Raw genomic sequence first — 27,520 nt, 5'->3', positions numbered from 1 at the left:
CCATGGTAGAAACTCTTGCCAACTTCCTCAGGTCTTTTCCCCAGGGGTAAGACTTGATCCTGAGCCTGCTGGCTTGGAAATAAGTCCCAAGGAATTAAATATTTACTCATATACTTATTACGGAGTATCATTGAACATGGTAATAATAATAATAATAATAATAATAATAATAATAATAATAATAATTTATTATTTATACCCCGCCCATTTGGCTGGGCTTCCCCAGCCACTCTGGGTGGCTTCCAAAAAAATATTAAAATACTGTGATACATCAAACATTAAAAGCTTCCCTAAACAGGCTGCCTTCAGATGCAGGGGCGCCGACTTATAAAAAATATTGGGGGAGCCCATGAATAATAAATAATGAATAATAAATGAAAGCTCATGAATAATAAATAAGCTCATGAATATGCAGATAAAGTGGCGCCGCCTCCTCGTGAGCAAATAGGGGAGAGCGTGCTGCGCCTATTAATCAGCTCCGAAGGAAATTGGGTGGAGCTTTTGCTCGGGAGGGAGGGCAGGAGGCATGCAGCCCGACCCTGTGCATTTTGGGCTGGGGGAGGGGCGGCGATGGCGCTCTGCTGGAGGGGCACCGGAGATTATTGGGGGGGCGGAGCCCCCCAAACAAATTTTTGAGGGGGCTCGGGCCCCCTCAGGCCCCATGGAGTCGGCGCCTATGTTCAGATGTCTTCTAAAAGTCTGGTAGTAGTTGTTCTCTTTGACATCTGGTGGGAGGGCGTTCCACAGGGAGGGGGGCACTACCGAGAAGGCCCTCTGCCTGGTTCCCTGTAACTTGGCTTCTCGCAGTGAGGGAACCGCCAGAAGGTCCTCGGAGCTGGACCTCAGTGTCCGGGTAGAACGATGGAGGTGGAGACGCTCCTTCAGATATACTGGACCGAGGCCGTTGAGGGCTTTAAAGGTCAGCACCAACACTTTGAATTGTGCTCGGAAACGTACAGTAGGGCTTACATCTGAAGAAGCAAGTGTCAGACAGGGAAGGGCCATAGCTTAGTGGTGGAGCATCCGCCTTGAAAGCCAAAGGTCCCAGATTCAACCCCCACATCTCCAGGCAGGGCTGGGAGAGACCCCTGCCTGAAACCCAGAAGAGCTACTGCCAGTCAGGGCAGAAAAGCCATTTCAGTATAAGGCAGTGCCCTCCACTCCTTTGACTGCCTGCCAGTTTAGTACACACACGCAGTGTTAAGCTGTGGGTGAACATATCAGACAACACAGCGAATCTCCAAAGCAGCTCTTTATTTGTAAGCTGGAACAGAACTGAACAGCAAACAGCTCAGCCGGCCTGCTTTTATAGGCAGCCAGCTGTCAACATTGTAGCAACAACAACCCAGGGTTAAAGTAACTGACGTGGACCTGAGTGAAAACTATATACATGATATTCCTGGTGGGCAGGGTGAGAACTTCAATACATAACATGCAGCCTGATCCTGGACACGCTGTCTTGGAAATGAGATTGCTCCAAGCAAGTATGGCCAGGACTTCAACCTTATGAGCTGCAATTTTACTTACCTCTTGCATTTATAACCCATCTTAGAAGGAGCTCAAGGTGACATCCTGCCCTTGCTTCTTCTCCCTGCTCCTTTTATCCTCTCAGCCGCCTCGTGAGAGCGGCTGCCCAAGGGGCGCTCGAGGGCGCTGGAGCCTCGGTCTCGGTCCCAGCTCCAGACGGAGCGGTCTTTCGGGGGAGGGCGGGCGCTCTGGAGATGGGAGGGCGGCTTCCCTTCCTCCAGAAGCTGCTCCGGGGTCCCTGCTCTCCTGCCCCGAGCCCAGCCCAGAGGGAGCAGGCGCAGGAGCAGCTGCGCCGGCGCTTCGGGGGCTTCGGGGGGACTTGGCCGGCTTGCCGCTGAGTAAGCCTGCCGCAAAAGGCCGGCCGAGGAGACGGACGCGCCTCTCCTCGCTACTCAGCGGTAAGTCCTCCTGGAGTCCACGGGGTTTACTCCCCGGTAAGTGGGGGGAGCACCGCGGCCGGACTGGGGCCGGGCTCCGAGCGGGGCGGGGCGGGGCGGGGCGGGGCGGGCGGGGGCGGAGCGAGGCTCCCTCGCGGCTCCGGCGCGGCGCTGCGGGAGCCACTCTCCGCCTGGGCTCCGGCTGCCTCAGCGAGAAGCCGCCGCCGCCGCCGCCAGCTCGAGGCCCGCCGGGGGGAGGAGGAGGCTGCCGCCCTTGGCCCGCCAGCCGGGACGGCCAGGCCAGTCGAGGAGAGCCGCCCAGCCGCCCATTGTTTCCCGGGGCCCGCGCGGCCCTGCCGGCTCCCGCCGCTCCGCCGCCCGGCCCAGGAGGGACCCAGCCCAGCGGTAAGTCAGTCGCTCCCACGCGGCGGCGGCGGCGGCGCCAGAAACTTTCCCCGGCCGACTTGGCGCTGGGCCGCCGGGCCTCCCGGAGACGCGGGTCCGGGCGCGGGCGGCGAGGGGCAGCGGCGGGGCTCGGCCAGAAGCTGGCCAACTTCCCGCGGCTGAAGCGGGTCCGCCATCGCCCCCGGCCTCGGGCTCCCGGCGGTGCAGCGCGGGCGGCGGCGGCGGCGGGGGGGGCCTGGGGCTGCTTGGGGGCGGGCGGGATGGGAGGGAGGGAGGGAGGGGGGCGCCGGGCGGCGGCGGGGGGGAGCGCGGCGGCGGGGGGGCCCGGGAGGCGACTCGCCGCCGTCGGGGGAGCGGAGCAGGCTTGGCCGCCTCGCCGTCGCTTTGGACTGAGCTGCGCGCTGCGCGGCCGCATCCTGCTGGCTGGGAACCGGCGCTGGCGGCGGATCAGCGCCCGACGGGGCCGGGGAGGCAGGGGGGGGGGTTTTGGCGTGCTCGGTCGACCTGCGTTTAGCGGCTAAGCTGGTTCTGGGGATCGGCTTTGGTTTTTAGGCAAACCCCTTTACGGGCGAACTGGGAATCCGGGCGCCTGCCCGCGGAAGCCTTTGCTTTCACCCCCGACTCCCGACCCCTCGCGAAAGCTGCCTTGGCTCGCGGTCTCGGCTTGAATCGCCGGCCTTCTCTCCGCTCTCAGAATGAAGATTGTAAGCTCCTTGAGGGCAGAGAGTGTTCTCTCTCTTGCCGAGCATCAGGCAGCGGCTGAGTGGTAGTTATTCTGAAATAACTCCAGCCTCCGCCAGAGCAAGGTGTGATCTTTCTGTGGCTTGTGCTTGGGTTGCCTAAGGCAAAGGATCAGCAGCAGGTGGGGCCCCCAGCGCCCCCCCCCCACATCCTAGGAATATCAGCTGCCCTCCCAGTCGCCAGGGTCTGTGGCATTGGGACCTGGGGGCCGACCCTGAGGACTCTGCCCACCCTCCTGGGAAGCCAGGAGCTGAGCTTGCTTGTCCCTGCTGCTCCGTGTGACTGTTGGTGCACTTCTTACACAGACCTAAGAAATGCTGTAAGTTTAAATCCTGTTAAAGTTTGAAATCTATTTGTTCTGAAAGGTTGGGACAGAGGGTGAGGTGTGTGAGCCAGCAGGTATCCAGAATCCCTCCGCGATGCCTGTTTCTTACTGGGCTCCTGGAAAAAACCCAACCCCACACCCCATCCTTTCCCTTAGGAAGGCTGGTTCAGAGGAAGGAGCCCCGCTTCTCCCCTTGCTACTTTGCACCCTGCTTGGCTGAAGGGGAGGGAAGACTGCTCTCGATAGATGCAGAAAGAGCAGAGAGCCTCCTGGCATCTTAAAGACTAAGAAATTTACTTGTGCTGTGATCTTTTGTGGACTCCAGAGCTGCCTCCATTAGCTGCATGAGGCCGCCTCCTCCATTGGCAGCAGTGGACTCCAGGGTGGGGTGGGGGGAGGATATAAGCAGGGGAGCCCAAAGCCCCTGAAATGTAGCAGCTACAGTAGATCTGTGACATTTCTGTGCAATGCCCAAATGTGTTCAAGGAAAGTGCAGGGTCGCCTCTTCTTATCTTGTGCACAGGTTTGGCTCTCATCCACAAGAGCTTAAGTTACAGTAAATCTGCTGAGATACTGCTGGGCTCTTAGCTGCCTGCGAGAGACTCAGTGCAGTGATTCCTATGGAATTTGTTGACACAAACAGACTGAAGAGTGCCTGCTTTGGAGAGCTGACGAAACCATATGTTGTGCAAATGAAAGCACATCTAGTCAAAAGTAAATCCTATTTAGTTCAGTGGGGCTTATTCTCTAGTTACAGGGCTGGGAAACCTTGGTCCCAAGCCAGATGTTGCCCTCCAGGTCTCTGTTTGGCCCTTACAATTCTTCCCAGGTCACACGCCTCCTCTCCAGCCATATTCCACACCCTCCTTGCATGTTTACCCCAGGCTAGAATGTGTCCTTGACCTCTGGTGGGTGCATAGAAACTTGGCTATCCTACAAAGTTAGATTTTTCTTCTTGTTTTTGCCTCTGACTCTGCCCACCACTGCCAAGTGGCCCCTAGAAGGCTGACCAGGAGTGAATGTGGCTTTGCAGCTGCAAAAGATTCTCTTCCCCTGCTTTCCTAGCATGTCCAGGAATTCAGCTGCAAGCTGACTTCCACTGCTATGGAAAACCAAAAAAAAAAAAAAAAAAAAAAGCCTTCCGAGCACATCCTGGGACAGCCATAGTGCAATATAACAACTATGATTGTTCTTCTTTGAACGTTTATTTCTTGCCAACTGTGTGTTATGAGCTGGCCAGAATGTTGATGCAATGGAATTCATGCCCAGAAGGACTTAAGAGATGGCAAGTGCCTAGCAATTGAGAGGCAGCAGGGTAAAGCCTTTTGGGACCCTGGCACACATTTGCAAAACTGAGCAACTGCCGAAACAGCCCACTATCATCTGTTTTATTGGCTACAATGAATGCTGCTTTTAAGGGTGACCTTGTGGGTGCACCTCCAAGGCAACCCCCAAGACAAGTTTGTTTTGTGGAATGCTCTCCAGAGGTTCGCCTGGCACCTTCATTATATATTTTGGGTGCCAGGCAAAAATGTTCCTCTTCAACCAGGCCTATCCTACAGCTTTTTAAAGGTGGGCTTTTTGTTTTGGTTTAATTATTCACTTGTGTTTTATGTTGTATTTTATTCTTTGAACCAGCCTGGGATCTCTTGATGAAGGGCAGTATAGAAATGTAATAATAAAAAAATTCTGTCTCCAAATGGTGGTGCAGGGAAGAGCCAGTCACTAAATGGTGGCAGGTGGAAGCAACCTTTGGCACAACTGATTGGCAAGTCCTGCCATCTCTTTATGCTCTGATAACCTGTGGATTGTTAGAAAGTGCTAAATTCCTTGCCACAACATTTTCCTTATGGCAAGGTGTTCCAAAGCTCAAATTTCATCAAGTTAAAGATAGACATTTATTTTGGAGGTATTGTGATGTACGTAGCCTCCTTATTGTAGGCAGAAGTTCTTGATGCAGAAGCTCAGAGTGAAGGAGTCTGTTCCTTTCTAATTTCCCCTTCCCAGCCCCACTTGCCTTGTGCCTAATTCCATCTCCTCGACCACCAGATCCTGCCATCCCTTGTCCTTTGAAAGTCCCCTTCCTTTCCTACCCCTGTTTATTTAATATGAAACAATAACAACAGCAACAACCTGTTATCTTGCTCTCTAATTCCCTTCTGACATGGGGCCCCTAAAAGGTTTGGGGCCTGTAGGCCAGTACCTGCTCTGCCTATTTGGTAATCCAGCTCTGGGAGACACAGCTCAGGGGTCCTTGCACCAGGTGCCGTGATGGGCACCAACTTAGATGGCTTTTGTGCAGGATTAGACAGATGCATAGAGGAAAGGGCTGTCAATGGCTGCTGGTCCTAATGGCTACTTGTGCCTCCAGGATCAGCATCCCTGAGTAACAGCTTACTAGAGGAGAGGAATATCAGGAGAGGCCTGGGACTCCCCATGGGCCGTGGGGTAAGGGGGACTAGGGAGGCCTTTGGTGTGCGAGAGCCGAGCTCTTGCTATTCTCTGAAAGGAGTTGGCTGTCCCTGGCAAAACTGCTTGGCGTTGTCGGGGGTGGGGGATTGTTCTCTCCTTGACAGGATGGCACTTTTGGCTTGATGGGAATTTTCAGTTCCTTCTGTTTCTGAGCTGCTTTCCTTTGTGAGTTTCTCACTTGATGATTCAGAGTGGTGACTTCTGTGTGAATGAGCTATCACAGATCAAGCACCCCAAGAAAAAGTTTAATGGCTTCATGCATGGCCTCAAAAACAGGGCTTTTCAATGGAATCATTTCACATGTTCGGCATGAGTGGATCAGTGGTCCTGCACCTTGACTAAGCAGGAAGTGACTCTTGCACCACAAATAAGGTTAAGTGTGAGTTAAATACTTGGCAGAGATTTTTCTCAAGTTGTGTTGGGCTTGAATTCAAGAGTTTGAAAACCAGGACTGTTTTACAGTGAGGGATAGCTAAAACTGGTGTATGTTTCAAACCTGCAGGCTTCCATCGTTTGTCAATGCGCAATTTAATTTTTATTCACTGCACATATCCCTCCAGCCCCAAATGGCTATTACACAATCCTGGGAACTCTTAAGGAAAGATTCCAAATACCACCAGATCCTAACCAGATCATAAATACACTCCCTAGAAATTTATCCCATTGAAAAGGTGGGAACAGACCAAATGATAATTGGCACTTCTTTTGAAGTTTGGCATTCTGTAACTGAAGAGTATTTCTTGGAACAAGACCTATAAAAGACATAATTCTCTTGTTGCATTGTTCAGCCAGTTTTGATTTGTTCACTTCTGTTTAAACTGAACCCATCTAAATCTTAGATCCATGGAATTACAGAGTTGGATGGGACCTCAAGGGTCATCTAGTCCAGCCGCCTGCAATGCAGGAATCTTTTGACCAACATGGGACTTGAACCCACAGTCCTGAGGCTAAGAGTCTCATGCTGTACTGACTGAACTTGCTTGACCAGTGTTCAGATTTTCCTGGGTTTTCTTTGACATATCCAGCATGGCTTAAAAGGATGAAAGTTCAGCCACTGGGAATTGAGGGTTGTAGGTTCTTGGCAGATTTGTGAAAAAGGTTTGTGTATTTTATACCTACCTCTGAGTAAGGGATGGGGAATTTGTGGCCCTGCAGATGCTCTTGGGCTCCCAACTTCAGTTAGCCCCACCCTGTGCCGCAGGAGCAGTCAGTCAACTCTTTATTAGCAAAAGCACAACCTCCACAGAGTTGGTTCAGTGTTAGACCTACTGGGCACACAGTTCACACTCCTTGGGGCCTTACTCCATGAAGATCAGTTGCCAAGACTGAAAGTTCCAACCTCCCCACAACCAGCTAAGACCCCTCCTCTCCAGGGCTTTCCCCAAGCAATCAGAGACTATGCCTGTGTGCAGCCAACCTCTCCTCCGCCCTTTTCATGCTTCTTCTGGTTCTGGGAGACAAGGGGGGAGGGGAGCCTGTTGCAGCAGGAGACAGAGACATCCTGGCTCATCTCTGCCTCTTAGTCTCCCTCTTCCCACGCTTCAGCTTCTGCCTCTGATTCTGGACAGACTCTCCCCACTCACTCAGCCCGGTTCCCTCTTCAGCTTCCACCACCTCTTCCTCCTAGTCTTCTTATCACTCTCACCTCTCATTGTTGCCCTACCCCTACTCCCCGGTCTCTGAGCCGTCTTCCCTTGAGGGTTCCTCCCACCATTTCTTTGTTCAACCTGTCCGTGACAACCAGCATGGCCAGTGGTCACGGATGATGGGACTTGTTCTCTAGCAACATCTGGAGGGCACCAGATTCCACAGCCCTGCTCTAGGACTTCAGCTTCAGTTGTTGTGTAATTGTACCTTGCGAAAAAGGAGAATATTCAGCTGCTACTTTGCAATCTAGATTATCCCAGGGTGGATGGTGCTCTGAAAGAGCCACAGCTGCCCCAGATGTATCAAGACTATTAGAAGGTAAAGATGAAGAGAGACCCCCTGTGACAATGAGAGGGGTGGGCCTAGAGAGAGTGTCCTGGGATGGGGAGAGAAAAGGCCTAAAGGTTAACAGATGGTTGGGCAGAGAGAAAAGAGAGAACTAGAGAGGGAAGAGGACGTTAACAGAGTGGGCTGAAAACAAAAACACTGGGTTAAGAATGTGACCAAAATGCCTTCATCTGGCACATTGGTCTAGGAGTGTGGTCCAGGGGGGGTTAGGTGGCTATGCATTTAGATATTGGGAGGTAGAATTCTGAGCCATTTTGCTTTGTGTGAATAAGATCCTTTGGATTTCTCTTATTACAATCAATCAAGAGTCTTGTGGCACCTTAAAAACTATACAATTTATTATGGCATTAGCTTTTGTGGACAAAAGTCCCTTTCATCAGATGCATAAAATTCAAGAATATTGGCGACATCGGATGAAATGGACTGTAGTCCTTGAAAACATGTTTGATTTATTTCCTATGCAAATTGGGGTAATTTGTATAGAGTAATCTGCATCCAGGGGAAATTAGTTTGCATTGGAAAATTTTCTGATGCCCTACAGAATTATCTAATTTAGCATGCTCATTTTACTTGTGTTTAACAAACAAAGCCCAAAAAAACCCTCTTTGAAACTGACAAGCTTTGCCTATTATTTGTGATTGTCACCCATTCATTGTTACTAAAGAACTTATAAAAATGATCCCCCCCCCCCCCGTGGAAGAATAAAATATTGGAAAATTTTCTGGAAAAAATCTACCTGCGCACACGCCCATTGAGCATTAATTTGCAAACTAGTCTGTTGTGGCAGAAATGTCTGTACCACAAGAAGCAAGAACCAAATGTCTCTCAGAGTCTCAAGTTACCCCTTCCTAGAAGAGGCTGCCTGCTCTGTAGGAGCGGCTCTGTCTGCCTCCCTGCCGACCTCTGCGGGAGGCTGGCAATTGTGCCGCTGGTGGTTGGGGTTTGCAGCTCCACCTCAGACAGCCCTGCTCTAACCACTACACTGCTCTCTCCCTTTGTTAGAGACAGGCCTTAGAGGTGGGCATAGTGGCCTCAAGAATTTCCTAGCACTTTGTGTGAATGTGAGAGAGATAAAAAGTGGGTGCACATGTCCAGGCTTGGGGCTTGTCAAAAACAACTCAGGGGTCTTTTGGTGTAGAAAAGCAAACCTATAGGGAATTTTGGAGAAAGGTCAATACAGTGGTACCTCGGGTTAAGTACTTAATTCGTTCCAGAGGTCTGTTCTTAACCTGAAACTGTTCTTAACCTGAACCACCACTTTATCTAATGGGGCCTCCTGCTGTGCTGCCGGAGCCCGATTTCTGTTCTCATCCTGAAGCAAAGTTCTTAACCTGAAGCACTATTTCTGGGTTAGTGGAGTCTGTAACCTGTAGCGTATGTAACCCGAGGTACCACTGTATTAACACTACGATTCTACTCTGCTCTTAAAGCACATTGACTGCTGCGACGTTGCCCCCATGGAACTTGGGGAATTTTAATCTTGTAATATTAGTGGAAGTTTGGCACTCCTTGGCAAGCCCTTCTGCCAGGAAGTCTTGTTGCTTTAAAGAAGTCTGAAGTGCTGGCAACTTTTCTTCAGAGAGCTTCACTTTGAGGATGAAGTCCCAGTTGAAAACATTGGTTTCCTTTTCATGTAAATAAGTTTAGGATTATGGTAAAAATGCTTGTTGTGTTTTTAAGTTTCCAAAGCACTTAAGTACAGCATCCCTGCAAAATAGGCCAATATTATTCTGATATGTGGAAGCTTGCCTAAGCCCACCTAATGAGCTAGATTGCAGGTAGGGGACTTCCAAGCTGAGTAATTGCCAGGGAAGCCAAAAGGTTGGGGCAGTAGCTGTCCAAGCCTAACCCTTCCACGTTGATTTGTCTGCCTTGGACTTCCTCACATTGAGGGTGACTCTGGGGAGCGATCTCTAAGATGCCCATCACTGTCTGCACCCAAACATATTATGCCTTCATGAAGCAAACTCCGTGTAGGACAGGATGGGGCAGACTTCAGGCTTGAGGCTTCTACTAGATTTTTTTACAAGAACCCCAAGGCCCAACCAGGTGTAAAATAGTGATTTGTGTGCAGTGCAGAGCATAGAATCGAGGAGCAGAGTGTTCATCCCCATAAATTTCTTTTAATACCAGAACTCAGCTCAGCTTCTTTCTCATCTTACTCTGCTTCCAAGAGCCTGATTTAAGAGTCTCAAAAAAGTAGTAGTAGAAAAAGTCATATTTGTTGTTAAACTGCTGGGAGTGAGAAAACCATGGCTGATCTTCTGCAAATTACCCAGAGATCTTTCCCCGATCCCTGCCCCCCCCCCGCCCTGGAATGCTCCCACTTTCCTCTGGACCTGTGGATTCCAGGGACCAGCTGTCTTTCAGAGAACCTTGCCTGTCTTTATGGATCTGCTCACTGAGAACTGCAAAGCTTCATTGGAACTGCTGAGTTCCCAGGAACGCCAACGAAAAAACAGCTCTGCTTGCGAGGGAGCATGGGAAAATAACACTCCTGGTGGCCAGCAGCCTGCGGCCATTTTGCTCCCAAACGTGATTAAGATGTAGCATTGGGCGAAAGGTAGGGAATAAAGAGCCGCATTTCTGGGCTTCAATGTTGGAAATCACCTCTGGTGCCTTTGGTCAGAAAGGGGGTCGACCCATAAGTCCCATGGAGAAATTGCTTCTCTCTCTCTTCTCTCTCTCTCTCTATATATATATATATATGCCAGAAGCAGCCCCACAAGGAGAGAAGATTTGAAACACATCATCCAACTTGAGCAGATGGATTCCTGTGGACCTTTTGCTTCCCTCAGATTTAGTAGATGTAAACGATCAGGGGAAGTAAGAGAGGAATGGGGAGCTTGCCAAGCCTTGGCTGTGTCAAGGTCTCTCTCATACTTCTTTGGCAGGAGGCCATTTCTCTCCACTGCCCCACATGAGCACTTCGCTTCTGTAATGGGGGGGGGGGCTGGCATGCATTGGTGCCCCTACATTGTCGTCTTCAGAGAGGATTAAAATACATCAAGACAGTCCCTGACCGGAATGGAAAGAAGCCTCCGCTTGGGAACAAGACTGGGGGCTGGGGAAGAGCCCTCCATTACGTGCAATTCCTCTTCCAAGGAGGACAGGGCCTGGGTCTGCTGAAGAGGCCTTTCTTCCTTTCAGGAGAGACAGGATCTTTATCAGTCTCCCGTAGATCAGGATCATCTGTCCGTTTTTTAAAACTGCAGCTGATTCAAAACATCTTTTGAGGATGAACCAAGCAGGCGGTCCTGGGACACAATCCTGCTGTGCAAGCCCCTTTGGGATGAGCAGGATGAGCTCTAGAGCACACGGAAGAGGAAGGCTCTGAATTGGGCTTTCTGTTAGGAGGAGAAGAAAGCAGGTGGATGATGTTTGGGATCCCTCTCCCCAGTTGTCTTCTGTGCCAGCCAGTTGTGTCTGCGGCCTGTGAAGAAGAAGAAGCAGCAGAAGAAGAAGTCCCTCCACTGCAGTGGATGGGCAGTTTTTTGCCCCAGGTGTACCTGAGAGCTGATTCTAACCACCTGCTTCTCTAGCTTCCCCCCTTCTCCCACAACTTCCGTTGCACCTGGCCCGCTGGGGAACAGAAGGTGCAATCCTGACGGGAGGGGCTTCACTTGTGCAGGCTCGTGGGTATGGGGAAGATAAATATTTGGTCCTCTAGGCCAGGCCTGTCCAGCGCCCAAGACACTGTGATCTACTACTATAAATAAACTGGCAGTGATCTACCCAATGTCATTGACCACAGTTGTTGAGCTTTTTGGGGAGAGGCAAGAGTTGTTGAGCTTTTTTGAAGGGAGAAAAACGCTCACCTCAAACTACACCACTAACAGACGCACGCAGCAATAAAGGCAATAATCAAATTCACCAACACATAGAGAAAATGACAAACTCCGCCCACTTCACACAACAGGGGGACAGAGGAAGGAGGGCAGAAACTATCATTTCGCAGTTTTCATCAGCCAACGGTCAATACGGTTCCCACGATCGACCAGGATCAACAGGGGTCTATCTGTTGATCGCGGTCGACCACTTGAACTTGACTGCTCTAGGCAAGAAATGTCCCCTCCCCAGCACATGCGAAGCCACCTCGGCTCCCCCCAAGTGGCCCAGAGGTCTTTAGCTGGCCACATGGCTATACATGGCAGACCCCATGTGCTGCGGCTGCTTTGGGGGAGGTATCTGCTGGTCGTTTCTTATATATATATATATATATATATATATATATATATATATATATATATGCAGGTTTTGGTGTCTTCGGGTGTCTTCCCGTGTAAGAGTCGGGGTGTCTGTGCGACGTTTCGACGAGGTCTCACTCGTCATCTTCAGGCTGGTGCTTTCGGCTTCTTGTTACTGGAACAGAGCTCTGTTCCAGTAACAAGAAGCCGAAAGCACCAGCCTGAAGATGACGAGTGAGACCTCGTCGAAACGTCGCACAGACACCCCGACTCTTACACGGGAAGACACCCGAAGACACCAAAACCTGCATTCCTGTACCCGTGAAAATCTACGAAAGCATATATCTTTTTTCAGGTTGTACGGTCTTTCTTACAAATCAGTTACATTTCTTGTGAGACATGAGTGCTGAGTACAGTATTCTGCTTGTGCTCTTGGTCTGCCTGCTAGGTGTGAGTCTGCAGCGCTGGGAGGAGGCTGCTGCTTGCTTTTGCATACCTGGATGTTGACTTTTCTGAATCTGCTTTAACCTTTAATTTGTGTGGTTTCCTTCCTCTGCTCCCAGTGTAATTAAATAGGTTTTATTTAAGCAAATTGTTTCTGGCCTGACATGTAGAGGTGCACAGAGCTCTCAGGGAGGATTTTTTCTGACTCTAGTTTTTAAGTGATCTTGTTAATTGTTGCATAAATTATTGGGCGTGCAGTCTGGTAAAGGCGTGAGTGGGAAATCTAGTCTAACCTTTTGTGCATGGAATGAATTCAGCAAGTATGTAAATGACTGCTTTTGTGGTGTTCTACTGTTATCATTTCCAGTTGACTAGGAAACCTTTGTTAACTGGTAAGGAGTGGCATATTGTTTCAGGTTCCTAATGAGGATTGGTATAGCATAATTGCTATGAGACTGAGATATGGATCAAGGGCCAATGTTAAAAACTCAGATATATAAGCTAGGCGCCAAATGCCTCCTTAAACCAAGGTTTCAGCTGTCGAAACACAATGTCTCGTTGCCATTTTGGGGCAAGATGGCTCTAAAGTCTTATTTTTCCAATGACGGACTAACTGTGATTGAGTCTCAGTTAAACATCTGGATAGTTCAGATGACTACCTTGAGCTGGGTTAAGCGCTTTGAGAACTTAAAGAAGAAAAGTCCCTTAATCTAGGGGTTGTCACTGGATGAAGTGATTCAGATGTCACCTCTGTCACAGACTCACCCACTAGGTGCCCTTAAGTAACCAACTGTCTCTGGCTCTCACTCATCTTATGACAGGGGCAGGGGCATAGCAAGGGGGTTGTGGTAGGTGCCGTCCGCCCTGGGTGTCCCCACTGAGGGGGGGGGAGTAACAAAATGGTGGGCGGCACTCACTGCGGGGCCTGCAGCGTGCCTGAGCCATGCATCTCTCTTGGGAGTGACGCGGTGGCTTGAGCCCCTGCAGGCTCTGTGTTGCCCAAATGGTTCGCCCGCCGCCTCCCCCTCAGCTGTAGGGCGGCTGAGTAGGAGGAGGCAGGCAGACTCCTTGGAGGTCCTGCGGTGTCCCCTTGGGTGGCTGGCCCTGCCCCCGGGCACAGGGTACGCACGCTGCCCCAGGCGCCCGGTCGGCTTGCTTTGCCGCAGGTCGGGGGATGGTGATAACAGTGACCTGCCCTGCAGGCTTGCTGTGAAGATTACAAGTGGATGCACCCTTCTTCAACCTGGTGCCATCCATGTGTTTTGAACTACAACTCCCATCGGCCCCAGCCTGCCTGGAACTTTCCCCAGTCTGGGGTTTTTCATTGCCACAGCAGGGGGTCCCATTCCAGGGGTGGGAAGAAGCAAATGAAAACTTTGCAGAGCAACAAATGCATCTCTTGCTTTGGTTCAGCCACACAAGTGTCGGAGGTTTCTCCACCTGGTTCAGCCAGAGGAAGGACACCTTCCCGAGAGTTTGGGGAGAGGGCCAGTGGGTGGTGTGGTCCGGCGAGAGTGCGCAGAGCCGGACAGGGAGGCTTGGCGGTCTGCATTTAGCCTCCAGGCTGATGTTTGCCACCCCTACTCTTCTTGGGAAATAAACTCTGTGCCCGTTCAGAGGGACAGTTCTTTGGGAGACATTCTCTGATTCTGAGAGCTTATGGATGAGCCCCTGTCAGTGGGTGCTAAGGATAAACCCCGTCCTCAAATCAAGGGGCCCCCTGTGCCAGCCTTCCCCCAGCTGATGTTGGGGTGCCCAGGCCCTGTTTGTGGGCTTCCCACTGCTCAGGTGCTTTCAGACCACCACTTCCTCATTCCCCACCATTAGACCCGCAGCCTGTGCCTCATGGGAATTGCAGTCCCAAACATCTGTCGGGAGGCTGTGTGGTTGGAGGAGGTTAATCTACAGTGTCTCTCTTTCACCCGCCCTTCTTTCTGCCTCAGAATAGTCCTGGACGTTTTTTTTGACCTGTGGTAATTGGTATGGCCTGATTTTAGGCTTCCTGTGGGTCTGTTTGGAAGTTGTGTTTTTAGCACAGTGTCACATAGCTGAGCCCACGGAGCCGGCGGGTGACATCGGAGGAGGCTGATGGTGAGCTGAAGTTTCCATTGCAGCTGAATCACCCAGCAGCTTCTCTTCGATTTATTCCCCCCCCCTCCCGCTGTGTGAAATATGGAGAGCTAATTCTGTAACCAAACAAAAGCAAGCCTCAAGGCTGTTTGTGTTCAAGGTACACAGTTGGGGTGGGGAGGAGTTGGCAACAGAAGTCAGCTGGATTTATCCGTTTTATATTCCTGGCTTTGCACTGGAGCATCTGAAATGCTCTTTTTTGTGTAGGTTGGACCTGCTGGCCCCGAGTTCAGCCAAGACTCTGCCCTGCCCCAGGGAAAGGGCCCCAAGGCTTCCTTGGTCTGTAGCAGAAGCTGCCCAGAGTGACTGGGACAACCTAGCAGATGGGCAGGGGACAAATAATAACATTATTATAGTATTATTATTAGGGAACCCTGTTGAACTCGGGGGCCACATTACCTTCTGAGCGGCCTTCCCAAGGCAGCAAGTTGGTGGGGGGCAGGCCAGAAGGCAAAGCAATGAATGTACAGGTTCCTTTTGACAGTGGGTTGGTTTCTGGTCCTCATCCTGCCAAGAAAGAGTAGTTATGAGAGTCAAGGGATGTAGATGGGAAGGAGCTGTGACCTGGGGAGTGTCCCAGTGACCAAAGAGGCCCCCCAGTCTCAAATGGCTTGGGAGCCAAGTTCCTGCATGACTCCTTCCTGCCACTGCCAGCCTGGGCTTTGAGATCTTCTGGGGAGGACATTTGTGTAATTCTGCTGAGGAGCATAACCCATGGCAGTGGCATGAGGAAGGGCCTTCTCTGCTGTGGCGCCCCGTTGGTGGAATTTTGCCATAGAAGTCTAGCTTGTGTGTCTCTCATCCAGTTTCAGGTGTGGTGCAAAGGACCACCCACCTGCCAATCTCATGACTTCATTCAGGCTTTACTAGGGCAGGGTGATAAATTGATACATTATCCAAAACCAGTTTGAAGTCCATATCAGGATATTGGTTTCATAATATTTCACCTGGCAATATATCGCGAATCATGATGTGTGTGTGTGTGTGTCCTATGCAAAAATCCTAATGTGGGAGAAACCGTGAAACCAGCCAATAGCTTCATCCTTATTTCAGACATCCTGATATATCAGTATATCACACTGTTTAGCTGGTGATACACTGTATAGCACAATGTTGAAAACCAGATATTGCCCAGCCCTAGGCTTCATGTGATGACTGCTGCTGTCCCCCTGTTCTCCGGGGAAGTGCTTGGGCTGCTTCAAGCAGCATATAATGCTTTTAAATGAATGAATGAATGAAAAAGTGTGCCTGGAGAAATCAGCCACCCTCAAATCCCTGTCATGTGGAAGAGGGAGCCTGTTTCCTGATGCTCCAGAGGAAGGAGATTCCAACTACAATGGTACCTCGGTTTACGAACAGTCTAGTAAACCACCATTTTGGATTACAATCAATTACAACCCAGAAATTAGTGCTCCGGGTTGTGATGATGATTACGAACGTACTCTGTTCACAGGTGCACTTCCGTTTTGAATGCCACACTTCCGTTGTCCGGCAGCGGAGAAGGGGGTTGTCATGGCATCTCCTGCAGCTGCGAGGGAGAGAGTGGCGAGCCCGCCAACCAGATCTTTTGAGATCCCCCTCTCGTCAAAGCAGCTCAGCTCCAGATCGCTGAGGGGACACTTCCCTCCCAAGCCTCTGCAGAGATTGCTCTCCTCCCTCAGCGGGCTCGCAACTCTCTCCCTTGCAGCTGCGGGAGGAGAGCAGCCCCCGCAGGGGCTCGGGGGGAAACGCCCCCTCAGCAATCTGCAGCTCCCTCACCCCGAAACTCTCCTCTCCTGCATCCAGTTAGCCACCTCCTTCCCCACACGCACCCCATGCGTGCTCCTCATCCCTCCAGTTTGAGTGTTTCCACACACCCCTTAAACTCCCCCCTCCCGTCTTGTCCCTCCAGTGGCAATGGGTAGATCACTGCCAGTTTTTGATACTGGATAATAGATTGCAGCCTGGTTTATTGCTTTCATTTTATGGATCAATTGTCTCATTAGATAGAAAAATTCATATTTTAGGGGTTGCTTTTCATTATCTGGAACGGATTAATCCATTTTCCATTACTTTCTATGGGAAAGCATGCTTTGGTTTAAGTCCGCTTTTATTTAAGACTGGACTTCCGGAACGGATTAAGGTTGTAAACCAAAGTACCACTGTAAACAGGAAGAACTTTTGGGCCGCAAGAGCCATTTGACCGTGGAACAGACTCCCTTGGAAGGTGGTTGGCTCTCCTTTGTTGGAGGCTTTAGTAGGGATTCTCAGGGGGTTGGACTAGATAACCCGTCGGCCCCTTCCATCTCTACAGTTAAAGGATTCTGTAAGCTTTTGTCAAACCTTTGTTTGTTCATTTATTTTTATCCCACCCTTCAATCGTATACCCTGGACAGTTTACAATGTGGGGTTCCCCAGGGTTCGATTTTGATCCCCTATGCCGTTTAACATATGTTGTTTAGCTGCCCAGATGGGTGGGGTATAAATAATAAATTATTATTAACATCTGCATGAAACCGCAGAGTGGGGTCATCCAGAGTTTTGGAGTATGTCATCAGCAATATGCTGATGGCACATAGCTCTGCTTCTCCTTTACACCTGCAGGAGGGGCTGGGGATGTCCTGGACCTTTGTCTTGTCTTGGTCATGGACTGGATGAGAGCCAACAAATGGAAGCTCAATCCAGTTGAGGCACTGAGACGGAGGCCCTCTTAGTGGGTGCTTCCCTAGACCAGATGGCTGGGAGGTGGCCTGCTCTTGATGGGGTTACACTCCTCAGAAGGAGCAACTTCGTAGCTCAGGGGTGCTCCTGGATGCTTTCCTGTTGCTCGAGGCTCAGGTGGCCTCAGTGGCGCAGAGTGGCACACCTGCTGTTCCTAGAACGCTTTCCCATCTGAAACTGGTCTAGTATGTTCATATCCCCAAGGAGCTATGGGAACTGTAGTTCTGTGAATGATACATAAGACTGTATTCTGGGTAAGAATTAGGAGTTTGGGGGCAAGGTGCCATCACTATGCTGATGACAGGGCTCTGCCCATAACATCACCATCATCATCATCATAAATGATTTCTTCTTTGGTGATCGCTTGTAGCCGAGGAAGATGGTCTTCCATGAACACGGTCTTAACATTGAGTCCGTAAGTGACTGTGGAGGCCAATTCTGGATCTACATGTCCTTCCATAGTGGAGACATAGGTTTCTAGGTAGGAGTTGATCATGGTGTGGATTAGCCAAGCATGCCTTCCTCTTAGCTCATTTCTCCCTTTCGCCCTGAGTTTGAGCATTTTCAAAAGAAGAAGAAGAGGAGTTTGGACTTGATATCCCGCGTTTCACTCACCTTCAGGAGTCTCAAAGCGGCTGACATTCTCCTTTTCCTTCCTCCCCCACAACAAACACTCTGTGAGGTGAGTGGGGCTGAGAGACTTCACAGAAGTGTGACTAGCCCAAGGTCACCCAGCAGCTGCATGTGGAGGAGCGGGGAAGCGAACCCAGTTCACCAGATTACGAGCCAGTGTTTCCCAGTTGTTGGTGTTTATACTAAAGTTACCAGGCGTCCCCGTTTCCCAGGGACAGTCCCTGGATTTACAAATCAGTCCCCTGACAAAATCCATTGAAGCTGAAAAGTGTCCCCGGATTCATTAAAAAAAAAATCTGGTAACCTTAGTTTATACTACATTTTTTAGGATTTGCCTTGAGAGAGTCTTTAAACCTCTTTTGTTGACCACCAGCATTACGCTTTCCATTTTAAAGTTTGGAATAGTGTAGTTGCTTTGGAAGATGATAATCAGGCATCCGCACAACATGACCCGTCCAACAAAGTACAGTGGTGCCTCGCAAGACGAAATTAATTCGTTCCGCAAGTCTCTTCGTCTTGCGGTTTTTTCGTCTTGCGATGCACGGTTTCCCATAGGAATGCATTGAAAATCAATTAATGCGTTCCTAGGGAAACCGCCTTCAGACCAGGTCCGGGGACAGTCTGTCCCCGGACCTCTTCTGAAGGCTGGGGGGGGGACAAGGGCTTTTCTTTCCACCCCCAGCATTTAAAAAAACCCCGGGACAGCGGAGGACTTCTCCGCTGTCCCGGGGACTTCTCCGCTGTCCAGGCGATCTTAAAATGCTGGCGGGCGGCATTTTAAAATCGCCCCGGACAGCGGAGGACTTCTCCGCTGTCCGGGGCGATTTAAAAGCCCCTGGGAAGGCAGGCAGGGGGGACAAAGACTTTTGCCCCCCGCCAGCCTTCAGAAGAGGTCCTGGACCTCTTCTGAAGGCGGGTGGGGGGCCAAAGTCTTTGCTCCCCCCCCCGCCTGCCTTCAAAAGGTGTCCCCGCTGCAGCGGGAGGTGTCCCCTGCCCCCCCGCCCAGCTTCAGAGCACCGGGAGAAGCCATCTCCCCGCAGCCCCTTGCTGCAAAAGACGTCGGGGGAAGCGGGGAAGCGAAGCGCTTCGCTTCCCCGCTTCCCCCGGACGTCTTTTGCAGCAAGGGGCTGCAGGGAGATCGCTATCTCCCCGCTGCCCCTTGCTTCAAAAGAGAAGACCCGCTGTCCCCGGGGCAAGCTTCGTTTCGCGAAGCAAGCCCATAGGGAAATTCGTCTTGTGAGGCAACTCGAAAACGAAAAAACCTTTCGTTTTGCGAGTTTTTCGTCTCGCGAGGCGTTCGTCTTGCGGGGTACCACTGTATATTATTTATATCCCGCCCATCTGGCTGGGTTTCCCCAGCCACTCTGGGCGGCTTCCAGCAAAAGATTAAAAATACATTAAAACATCAGTCATTAAAAACTTCCCTAAACAGGGCTGCCTTCAGATGTCTTCTAAAAGTTGTGTAATTCTTTATCTCCTTGATATCCGAAGGGAGGGTGTTCCACAGGGAGGGTGCCACTACCGAGAAGGCCCTCTGCACAGTTCTGACTCAGGAGTGGCCATGCAGTTCCTGGGTCAGTGCTTGGTGAGATGGATGAGGGCAAACAAGCTGCCCTTGAATCCTGGCAACACAGAGGCTCTGTCAGTGAGTGGTTCTGGTGTCTCAGAAATCGGTCAGTTGCCTATCCTGGGTGGGGTTGGACCCCCTGAAGGAGCAGGTTGGCAGTCTGGGGATGCTTCTGGATCACCCAGGTAGACTTAGTGGCTAGAAGTACCTTTTACCATCTGCTACGATTCTTCCTGGACCAGGAAAGGCAAGCATTGGTTATTTCAGGATTTCCTTGCTGCAACACACTCTGGGGCTTCCCTTGCACTTGTTCCAGAAACTGCAGTTAGTGCAGATTCCTGACAGAAAGGAGACCTTCTCTGCATACGGTATGACACCAGGGCTCAGAGACCTGCTTGCACTGGTGGCCAACTTGCTGTTGGGCCAAGTTCAAGGTGCTATAGTTAGTATATAAAGCCCTGAAAAACATGGGGCCAGTCTACCTCCTTCCCCCCCCCCCATGTGTGTCTGCTCAACCACTTTGATCTGTGCAGAAGCTGGCACTATTCTAGGTGCCATATGACATTCCTCCTGCATTCATAAGAAATCCATCTTTTTGTGTGGCATCACCTTCACTATATGCTTTTTGGTGCCTGATAATAACTATTGTTTAGACCAGCCTAGCCAGATACATAGAATGTTAACATATGTTTTCATCTGTTTTTACTGAAGACTTTAAATATTTTTGAATGTTTTAAATACAGTGCTACCATGGTTGTCATACGTAATCTGTTCGACTCCTGGAACCGTTCGAAAACCAAAGCACAGCTTCCAATTGGCTGCAGAAGCTTCCTGCACTCAATTGGAAGCCGCGTCGGAAGTTCAGCTTCCAAAAAACCTTCACAAACTGGACCACTTTCGGGTTTGCGGTGTTTGGGAACCAATTGGTTTGACAACCAAGGTACCACTGTAGTTGCGTTTAACTCTTTTTACTCATGATTTTTTAATTTTTGTAAACTGGGTTTTTGCAATGAAGCAGTGTATAAATTTTATTAATTAATAAAATAAAAATAAATAAATAAGGAGAATCCCTGGCACCCCTGCAAAACATGCGATGAGAGGCCTGTGTGTCGGTTCCCTTGTGGGCTACCCCCGTCTCCAAGCCCACACATGGCCTGGAATAATGTGGCTCTAGTATTTTTAGTCCATTTCCTGTGTTTGTTGTTGAACGTCCAGGGCTATGCAGGAGCAAGGTGTGTTGCTGTGCATGTGTGCTTGCCTTGGTGCTTCATCCATGCGCCAGTGGGTTGCACATGCACCTCGTTTCGTCGCGTTTCTGAGCCAGCCTGTGGTCTTCCAAAATGTCTGCCTAACCGCTGAAGTCTTTTTTAACAAGGAGGATGTGCAGGGCCTGGGGGTTAAGGGGAGCTGGAGGGGAGCAGCAGGCAAGATTCCCACTCGTGGGAGGGAGGGAGGAACTGACATGCCCTCTGAAGGGAACAGTCGTGCTCTACAGGTGTATATATAAAGGCTGTGTAAACACCAAGAAGAGCTGCGCCTTCATGTGCCCACAAGCCTCCTCTGAGTTCCCTTGCCCTTCCGCAGAGCAGGCTGCGAGGAAGGGAGGGGAAGCCACACTCCGCACCCACCCGTGAGGGGTCTTTGTCCCCAAGTGGGGGCCTCCTGCCCAGTTCCACCCCACGTAGTACTACCTTTTGAGGACAGCAGAGTTTAGTCAGCTAATTGGGGAGAAACAGACACCTCAACTGAAAAGATGCCCCCGTATTAGTCTTAAGGGCTGCAGCTATCTTGTTTGAGAGCTAGAACCTATAAATGGATAAATATGCCAAATGGGTTGTGTTTGTTTTTAAGTGCTCTTTTTCATAGTAACCTCACAAACTGGTTTACATAGAAATATTTAAACAATTAGAAACCATTAGAAAACTAAATTACAAAGCAGCCAAGAGAAGATGCAAGGCGGGTGGGGCGTTGAAAATGAGCCTGTCCCCCTTTAAGGGTGAGATGGCTTGTGCTTGAGTAGAGGTGGCGGTGGGGGGAGAGACTGTACTGGGAGCAAGATCGTGAACAAAGCATTCGCGAGAAGGCTGAGCAGTTCTTAGATGAAGGCTGCCAGGGCATGCATGTGCCACCAAATAACTTTTCTTCATTTTTCTTTAAATTACCCCCACCTTTTCTCACGAGTAAGTGCCTTAATCAACTAAAGCACATCAGCTGATGTCTTTAATCGGGTGGCAAATGGTGGTGGTTGATGCACAAGTTGCAATCCATGCTACTTTTAGCATTGCTTGCCACCTTGAAGGCTACTTTTGGGGGAAAGCCAGCATAGAAGTTGTTTGCATGGGTGGAAGATGGTGGCAACCCAACCTGCACCATCTCCCCCACCTGCAGCCTCAAGCGGAATAGTCTAGCAACAAGGGTGTTCCATGAAGGCGTCAGTGGGGAGTGTTTTGCCTCGAAAGGCACAGAATCCTAAAAGTGGCTTCTATGCCGGCAGTACTTCAGAGGGGGCCAAATTCTGGGTCCCAATTGGGCCAATTTGTGGCAGTCCAGGATTTGGATGGGTCATGTTGAGGCAGCCCCGGGCTGTTCAAAGGGAAGAAGCCACCTGGTGGCTAGGAGAGGGGAGAGATGCTCAGCTGGCCTGCAGACATCTCCTTCTTCCCCTCCGGATCATATGTTTCATTAGGGTTTAAACGCCTGATCAGACATGCAGTTGGGAGGGAGAGGAGAGCCATGCAGGCTGCCAGAGCATCTTCTTCTCCCTTCTTCTTGCCACCAGACAGCTCTGCAACACTCTGTGCAAGGCGTAGGAATCAGTTCAGGTCCTGGATCCAGTTCAGGTTTGTGCTGCTCCAAAGCACTGGATTGGGATCCGAATTGGGTGGAGGGGGGCATGTGCAGCCTTCGTTTCCAGGACCTTTTACACTTTGCATAGCCCCTTCCGTGAGATTCCACGTATCCCTTTTTTGAAAGAATTCTCCTTGTCCCATAAGTCCTATAGGGACAGAGTTTGTATAAGTGTGTCACTTCAGCTGTAGACTTCTGGCTTAGACTTCTCTTTAACCGCAGTGTGAAAGGCAATTCAAAAGTGTTTGCGTGTGCTTTATAAGCATGCCTGCAGACTGGCATGTCTTGATTTTAGCACACTATCAAAGGAAGTGTCTTTCTAAGATGGTGAACCTTTGGCCCGTTCAGGAGTGGTATCTGTGGCTGGTAGGATTGGGCGTCTGTTGAGGGTGCACACCCAACAGGGGGCCCTTGGCAAAGTCCTCCTGCACCCTTGCCCATCTGCTTATTTGTCTGCCTCTTGCTCCTGGGCAGTCGTGGTGGTGAAAGGAAGAGCAGAGATTTCACTCCTTGGTTTTCTGTCTCGCAGGCAAGCAAGCAGGCAGGTGGCAGCAATAAGGGGGAGGAAAAGAAGCAGGTGCTGGCAATGCTGACAAAGAGCTAGACCTTAGTTGGCATGGGAGATGTCCCAGGTTCAATCCCTGAGCATGTCCCCTCCCTGAAACCCTGGAGAGCTGCTGCCACGGGGCAGGCAGTACTCAGAGCAGGGGTCAGAAACCTTTTTCAGCCGTGGGCCGGTCCACCGTCCCTCAGACCATGTGGTGGGCTGGACTATATTTTGAAAAATAATAATGAATGAATTCCTGTGCCCCACAAACAACACAGAGATGCGTTTTAAATAAAAGTACACATGCGTTTTAAATAAAAGTACACAGAAGAGGAGGTTAAGGGGTGATATGATAGCCATGTTCAAATATATAAAAGGATGTCACATAGAGGAGGGAGAAAGGTTGTTTTCTGCTGCTCCAGAGAAGTGGACACGGAGCAATGGATCCAAACTACAAGAAAGAAGATTCCACCTAAACATTAGGAAGAACTTCCTGACACTAAGAGCTGTTCGACAGTGGAATTTGCTGCCAAGGAGTGTGGTGGAGTCTCCTACTTTGGAGGTCTTTAAGCAGAGGCTTGACAACCATATGTCAGGAGTGCTCTGATGGTGTTTCCTGCTTGGCAGGGGGTTGGGCTCGATGGCCCTTGTGGTCTCTTCCAACTCTATGATTCTATGATTCTATGCTACTCATGTAAAAACACGCTTACCGTATTTTGCGCCCCATAGGACTGCAGGCAGCTCTGCGCCGCCATCGGGAGCGGGGCGGGGCTTCGCTCCCGGTGGCCGCGCAGAGCTGCGCTGATCCCGGGACTGCAGACAGCTCTGCGCAACCCTCGGAGCTGGTCTCCCGAGGGTTGCGCAGAGCTTCCTGAAGCCTGGAGAGCGAGAGGGGTTGGTGCGCACCGACCCCTCTCGCTCTCCAGGCTTCAGCGAAAGCCTGCATTCGCCCCATAGGACACACCCAGATTTCCCCTTCATTTTTGGAGGGGGAAAAGTGCGTCCTATAGGGCGAAAAATACGGTATTCCTGGACTGTCCGCGGGCCGGATTGAGAAGGCCCTTGGGCCTTAGGTTGCCTGCCCCTGGCTTAGATGGACAAGAGGTGGGTCTTGGTGTGAGGAGGCCTCCTGCCTTTCCCTCTCTAGGGGAGGAGGGTCCATTGAGGCATCTTGCCCAAGGAGGCACCACAACCTGGAGCCAGCTCTGGTCCAGCTGTACCACTTAAGACGGCAGAGGGAATCATATTCCACGCAAATTTAGAGAAGGCAATTCTAGGGAAGCTTTCGCCCTGGAATGCTACTTTAATACCTGCGGGGAATTCTGGGAGAGTGGGGGATTCTTTTGTCAAGTGATTCACCACCTGCGGTCACTTCAGCTGAGATTCCTGCATTGTGGGGTGTTGGACTAGATGACCCTGGGAGTCCCTTCCAACTCTACCATTCTATGATTCTACAGCCTGGACTCAGCATTGCTACTTCATCAAGAATGCGGCCAATATCCTCCACTCCACTTAACACTTTGTTCTCCACATGATAGATCTCCTAAATATTTTAATAGGCTGAAATCCTATGCCTGCTTCACCTGGGACCAGTTCCCATTGAACTCTAGTGAGGCTTACTTCTGAGTAGACACACACAAGATGTAAATCCCCCAGGTTTCTATGACGCCTCTTTTCCTTTGCCTGCCCTCCTTTTAGCTGTTGCACAAAGTTCACAAAGCTGGTTTCCGTGGTGCTTTGGGCAAAGGCAGTTGTCATGAATATCTCCCCAGGAGGACCTGCTCCTTTTCCTCCTTCTTTGCTGTTCCCGGGGAGGAGGCCACTGGGCCTTGATGTCCTTTCTCTGCACGCCCCCTGCTCCCACACCCCTTCCCATTTGGCTGAGAAGTGCATGTTTTCCTGCTGACGCCACTTCAGTGTCTCCAGGGCCTCTTTTCTGTGCAGCCTGAAGGACGGCCACATCACGGCTCGTGACTTGTCCTTGGGATTCATGCTGGAAGTATGAACCTGGCACTTGGGGAAGCCAGGACAGGTTTCCCGGTGACTCTTCCCTGAGCCATCCATGAGCTGTTTCAGGGGACAAAAATTCAGGGTTTGGAGCCTGCTCTGCCCCTGCGCTTCCCCTTCTTCTCTTAGAAAAGAGCCCTGGTTGCAAGGGAAATTCTCTGCTGGGTTGTGTCTCAAGTAGCGAGGAGGGTTGATAAACAGAACCTTTAAGAGAGAGGGCAGTTGTTTCCTGAAAATACCAGAGACCCTTCAGCCAAGTATTTCACTCGTTAACAAAACGATTTAACATTTTAAGCCAGCTATTTTAAAAATGTACGATCTGGGTCTGGCGGCAGCTCTTTTGCTCAGAGGTCTGGTGCCAACGTTTGTTTAACTGCCGGGATCAGTACACATGTCCCAGGCGCCATGGCTTGGGGGGGCAAGATAACCAAGCAGACTTTGGTCTGGCATCCAGCTTCTACCCAGGCGGTTCCCCGCTGTCCCTGTGCAAAGATGGCTTGGCACCCACCCAGGGACCTTGCAGCAACCTGCCCATGCCCAGAGGCCTCTGGGAACAGTCTGCTCCTCCAAGTGCCTCCGCTGGAGCTGAGGCAGGGGAGGCCTGGGGAGAGAGGAGGAGGCTGGCAAAGGCAGTTTGAAAGAGAGTCTTTGGTATGGGCTAACCGCTGAATGTTTTTATTAAGTTTAAATAGTAATTATTTGTCCTTTGGCATTGTACTGGTTTTTAATTTTATTTTTTGTGAGCTGCCTTGAGGGCCTGCTTGGCTGTAGAATGAGTCATAAAACAACAACAACAACAAATTTAAAAGTTGGTAGAATAGACCAAGGCATCTCTAGTAGAAATGATCATGTGCTGTTTTCTTTAGCCAGTAACGAATAAGGTAGCAACTTACAAACTTTGTATCTTTAGGAATAAGAAATTATTATTTTTTTGGAAAGAACAAAAATTTAGTGTCATCTTCCCCAGCTTCCAGATTTTGTGGATGTTGTGCTAGCTGGGTGCTGGTGGGAGTTGTAGTCCAAGACGTCTGGAGGGCGCACTAGACTCGGTGCTCCAGTATGTCTAAGCTGGTTATTCTGCTGTGCTGTGTGTGAATTTATTGTTTACTTATACCTTGGCTTGAGGACATGGTGGACAGTACAAGGCGTAGCGCATGGGTCTGGTCAGCGTCTGAAGGGGAACCTGCGAACCTCAGCTGTATCACTTGGAGTTCTTTGATGTGAGGCTATCAATGTACGACATAAATAAAAGTACTGCCAGATGTGATCTACACAGTTTCACAACTTCCAGATGCTAGAACTTCCATCATTACAGCTGGGAGAAGAAAGTGACAACCAACAAAATTGTAATGAACCACATAGTCAGGCTTATTTACAGTACAAAAAGAAGACAGTGTGTTCTGATTCTGTTTTGTTAGAATAGTGGAGCCATCTCAATGGGTCTCAGGCTAGTGGTTGTATTGTGATATTGTGAGTTTTGTTGCTGCAAACACCCTCTTCATAGGAGTTTTGGGCTTGTTTATGTATGCATGTTTATTATTTGACTCTCAACACTGGGTGATACCCTGTATAAATAGGCCATCACAAAGAAATTACTGTGGATTGAACTATAAAAGCCACAACCAGCAGTGCTGATCCATTGAGAAAAAAATCCAAAATCAGCAATAGCAGAATATTTATTTTATCTTGCAACAAAATAATGTTTTTTATACACAGTCTTAGCATTTACTTTTATTTGGGCCTAATAACAATTGATTGCTGCTCTTACTTGCTGATAGAATTCATGTCAGTGTACATGACCAACTCCCTGCTACCATTTTAACAGGCATGGCTTCTCCCAAAGGTGCCTGGGAATTTTAGTTGAGTGAGGAACTGAGATTTCTGCCTCAGGAATTTGCAGTAGGGATGGGGAAAGTGTGGCCCTCCAGATGCTGTTGGACTCCAACTCCCATCAGCCCCAACTAGCATGGCCAGTGGTTAGGAATGATGGGAGTTGAAGTCTAGCCACATCTGGAGGGCCAGAGGTTCCCCAGTCCCAATTCATAGCTTCAGTCGCCTTCCTTTCCACTATTTTGAATCTGCAGTGTGATTGCCTCCTTAAATTTGCTCAGACACAAAAGCGCACAAACACTGCACAAAAAGTCCTGATTTTAGACGGAGAAAATAATTGAGATATTGAGGAAAGTAGTATAATTATTTTCCTGTACATTAATTGTTGTTTTTGAATTTACAGTGTTTGAAAGTCTGCACCTTGGAGAACAAGTGAGACCCCCGCCACCTTCTCTCGTTTTGCAAACAGGCACCAAAGCTGCACACCCTCATGGCGTCTGAGAGCTCAGTGGTCATCCAGTAGCAGGAGAACTGGGATGTTGACCTGGAAGTGCCTCATTCTTTGGGCTGTGCTGGTCACAGCCACACTGTCCACGGCAAGACCAGCACAAACTCTGCCTGAGCAAGGTAGGCTGTGTTAGTACCTCTTGTGCCATTGCCAGCTGTAGATGTGCTTCAGTTTTCAGTGGTGTTTTTGTTCTCTTGGTGAATCAAAAGGAACGTGGTAGAGCATTCACAAGAACAAAGCTGAACTGCCTTTAGCATCGCTCCAGAAATGTTCAGGAA

The 27,520-nt window shown here is 50.1% G+C and overlaps 1 protein-coding gene and 1 long non-coding RNA gene across 4 annotated transcripts in view; one reads left to right on the top strand and one right to left on the bottom strand.

Annotated features, from left to right (window-relative positions):
* LOC309519636 overlaps nt 1-27,520 on the bottom strand; it is a 94,926-nt gene that overhangs the window by 7,509 nt on the left and 59,897 nt on the right. The gene's annotated exons all lie outside the window — the stretch shown is intronic.
* The window catches only part of FGFR1 (fibroblast growth factor receptor 1), a 117,127-nt gene continuing 91,757 nt past the window's right edge, over nt 2,151-27,520 (top strand). For all 3 annotated transcript variants that reach the window (XM_082200309.1, XM_082200308.1, XM_082200307.1), the window contains exons 1-2: nt 2,151-2,309; nt 27,138-27,361. In XM_082200309.1, the coding sequence (XP_082056435.1) occupies nt 27,271-27,361 (91 nt within the window). In that variant the 5' untranslated portion in view covers nt 2,151-2,309; nt 27,138-27,270. The remainder of the gene's footprint in view (nt 2,310-27,137; nt 27,362-27,520) is intronic.

Source organism: Podarcis vaucheri (assembly GCF_965113315.1).
Source record: "Podarcis vaucheri genome assembly, chromosome: 15".
In the NCBI taxonomy this organism is placed as follows: domain Eukaryota; kingdom Metazoa; phylum Chordata; class Lepidosauria; order Squamata; family Lacertidae; genus Podarcis; species Podarcis vaucheri.
The sequence above is the reverse complement of the archived record's forward strand: the minus strand, read 5'-3'. Positions and strand labels throughout refer to the sequence as shown.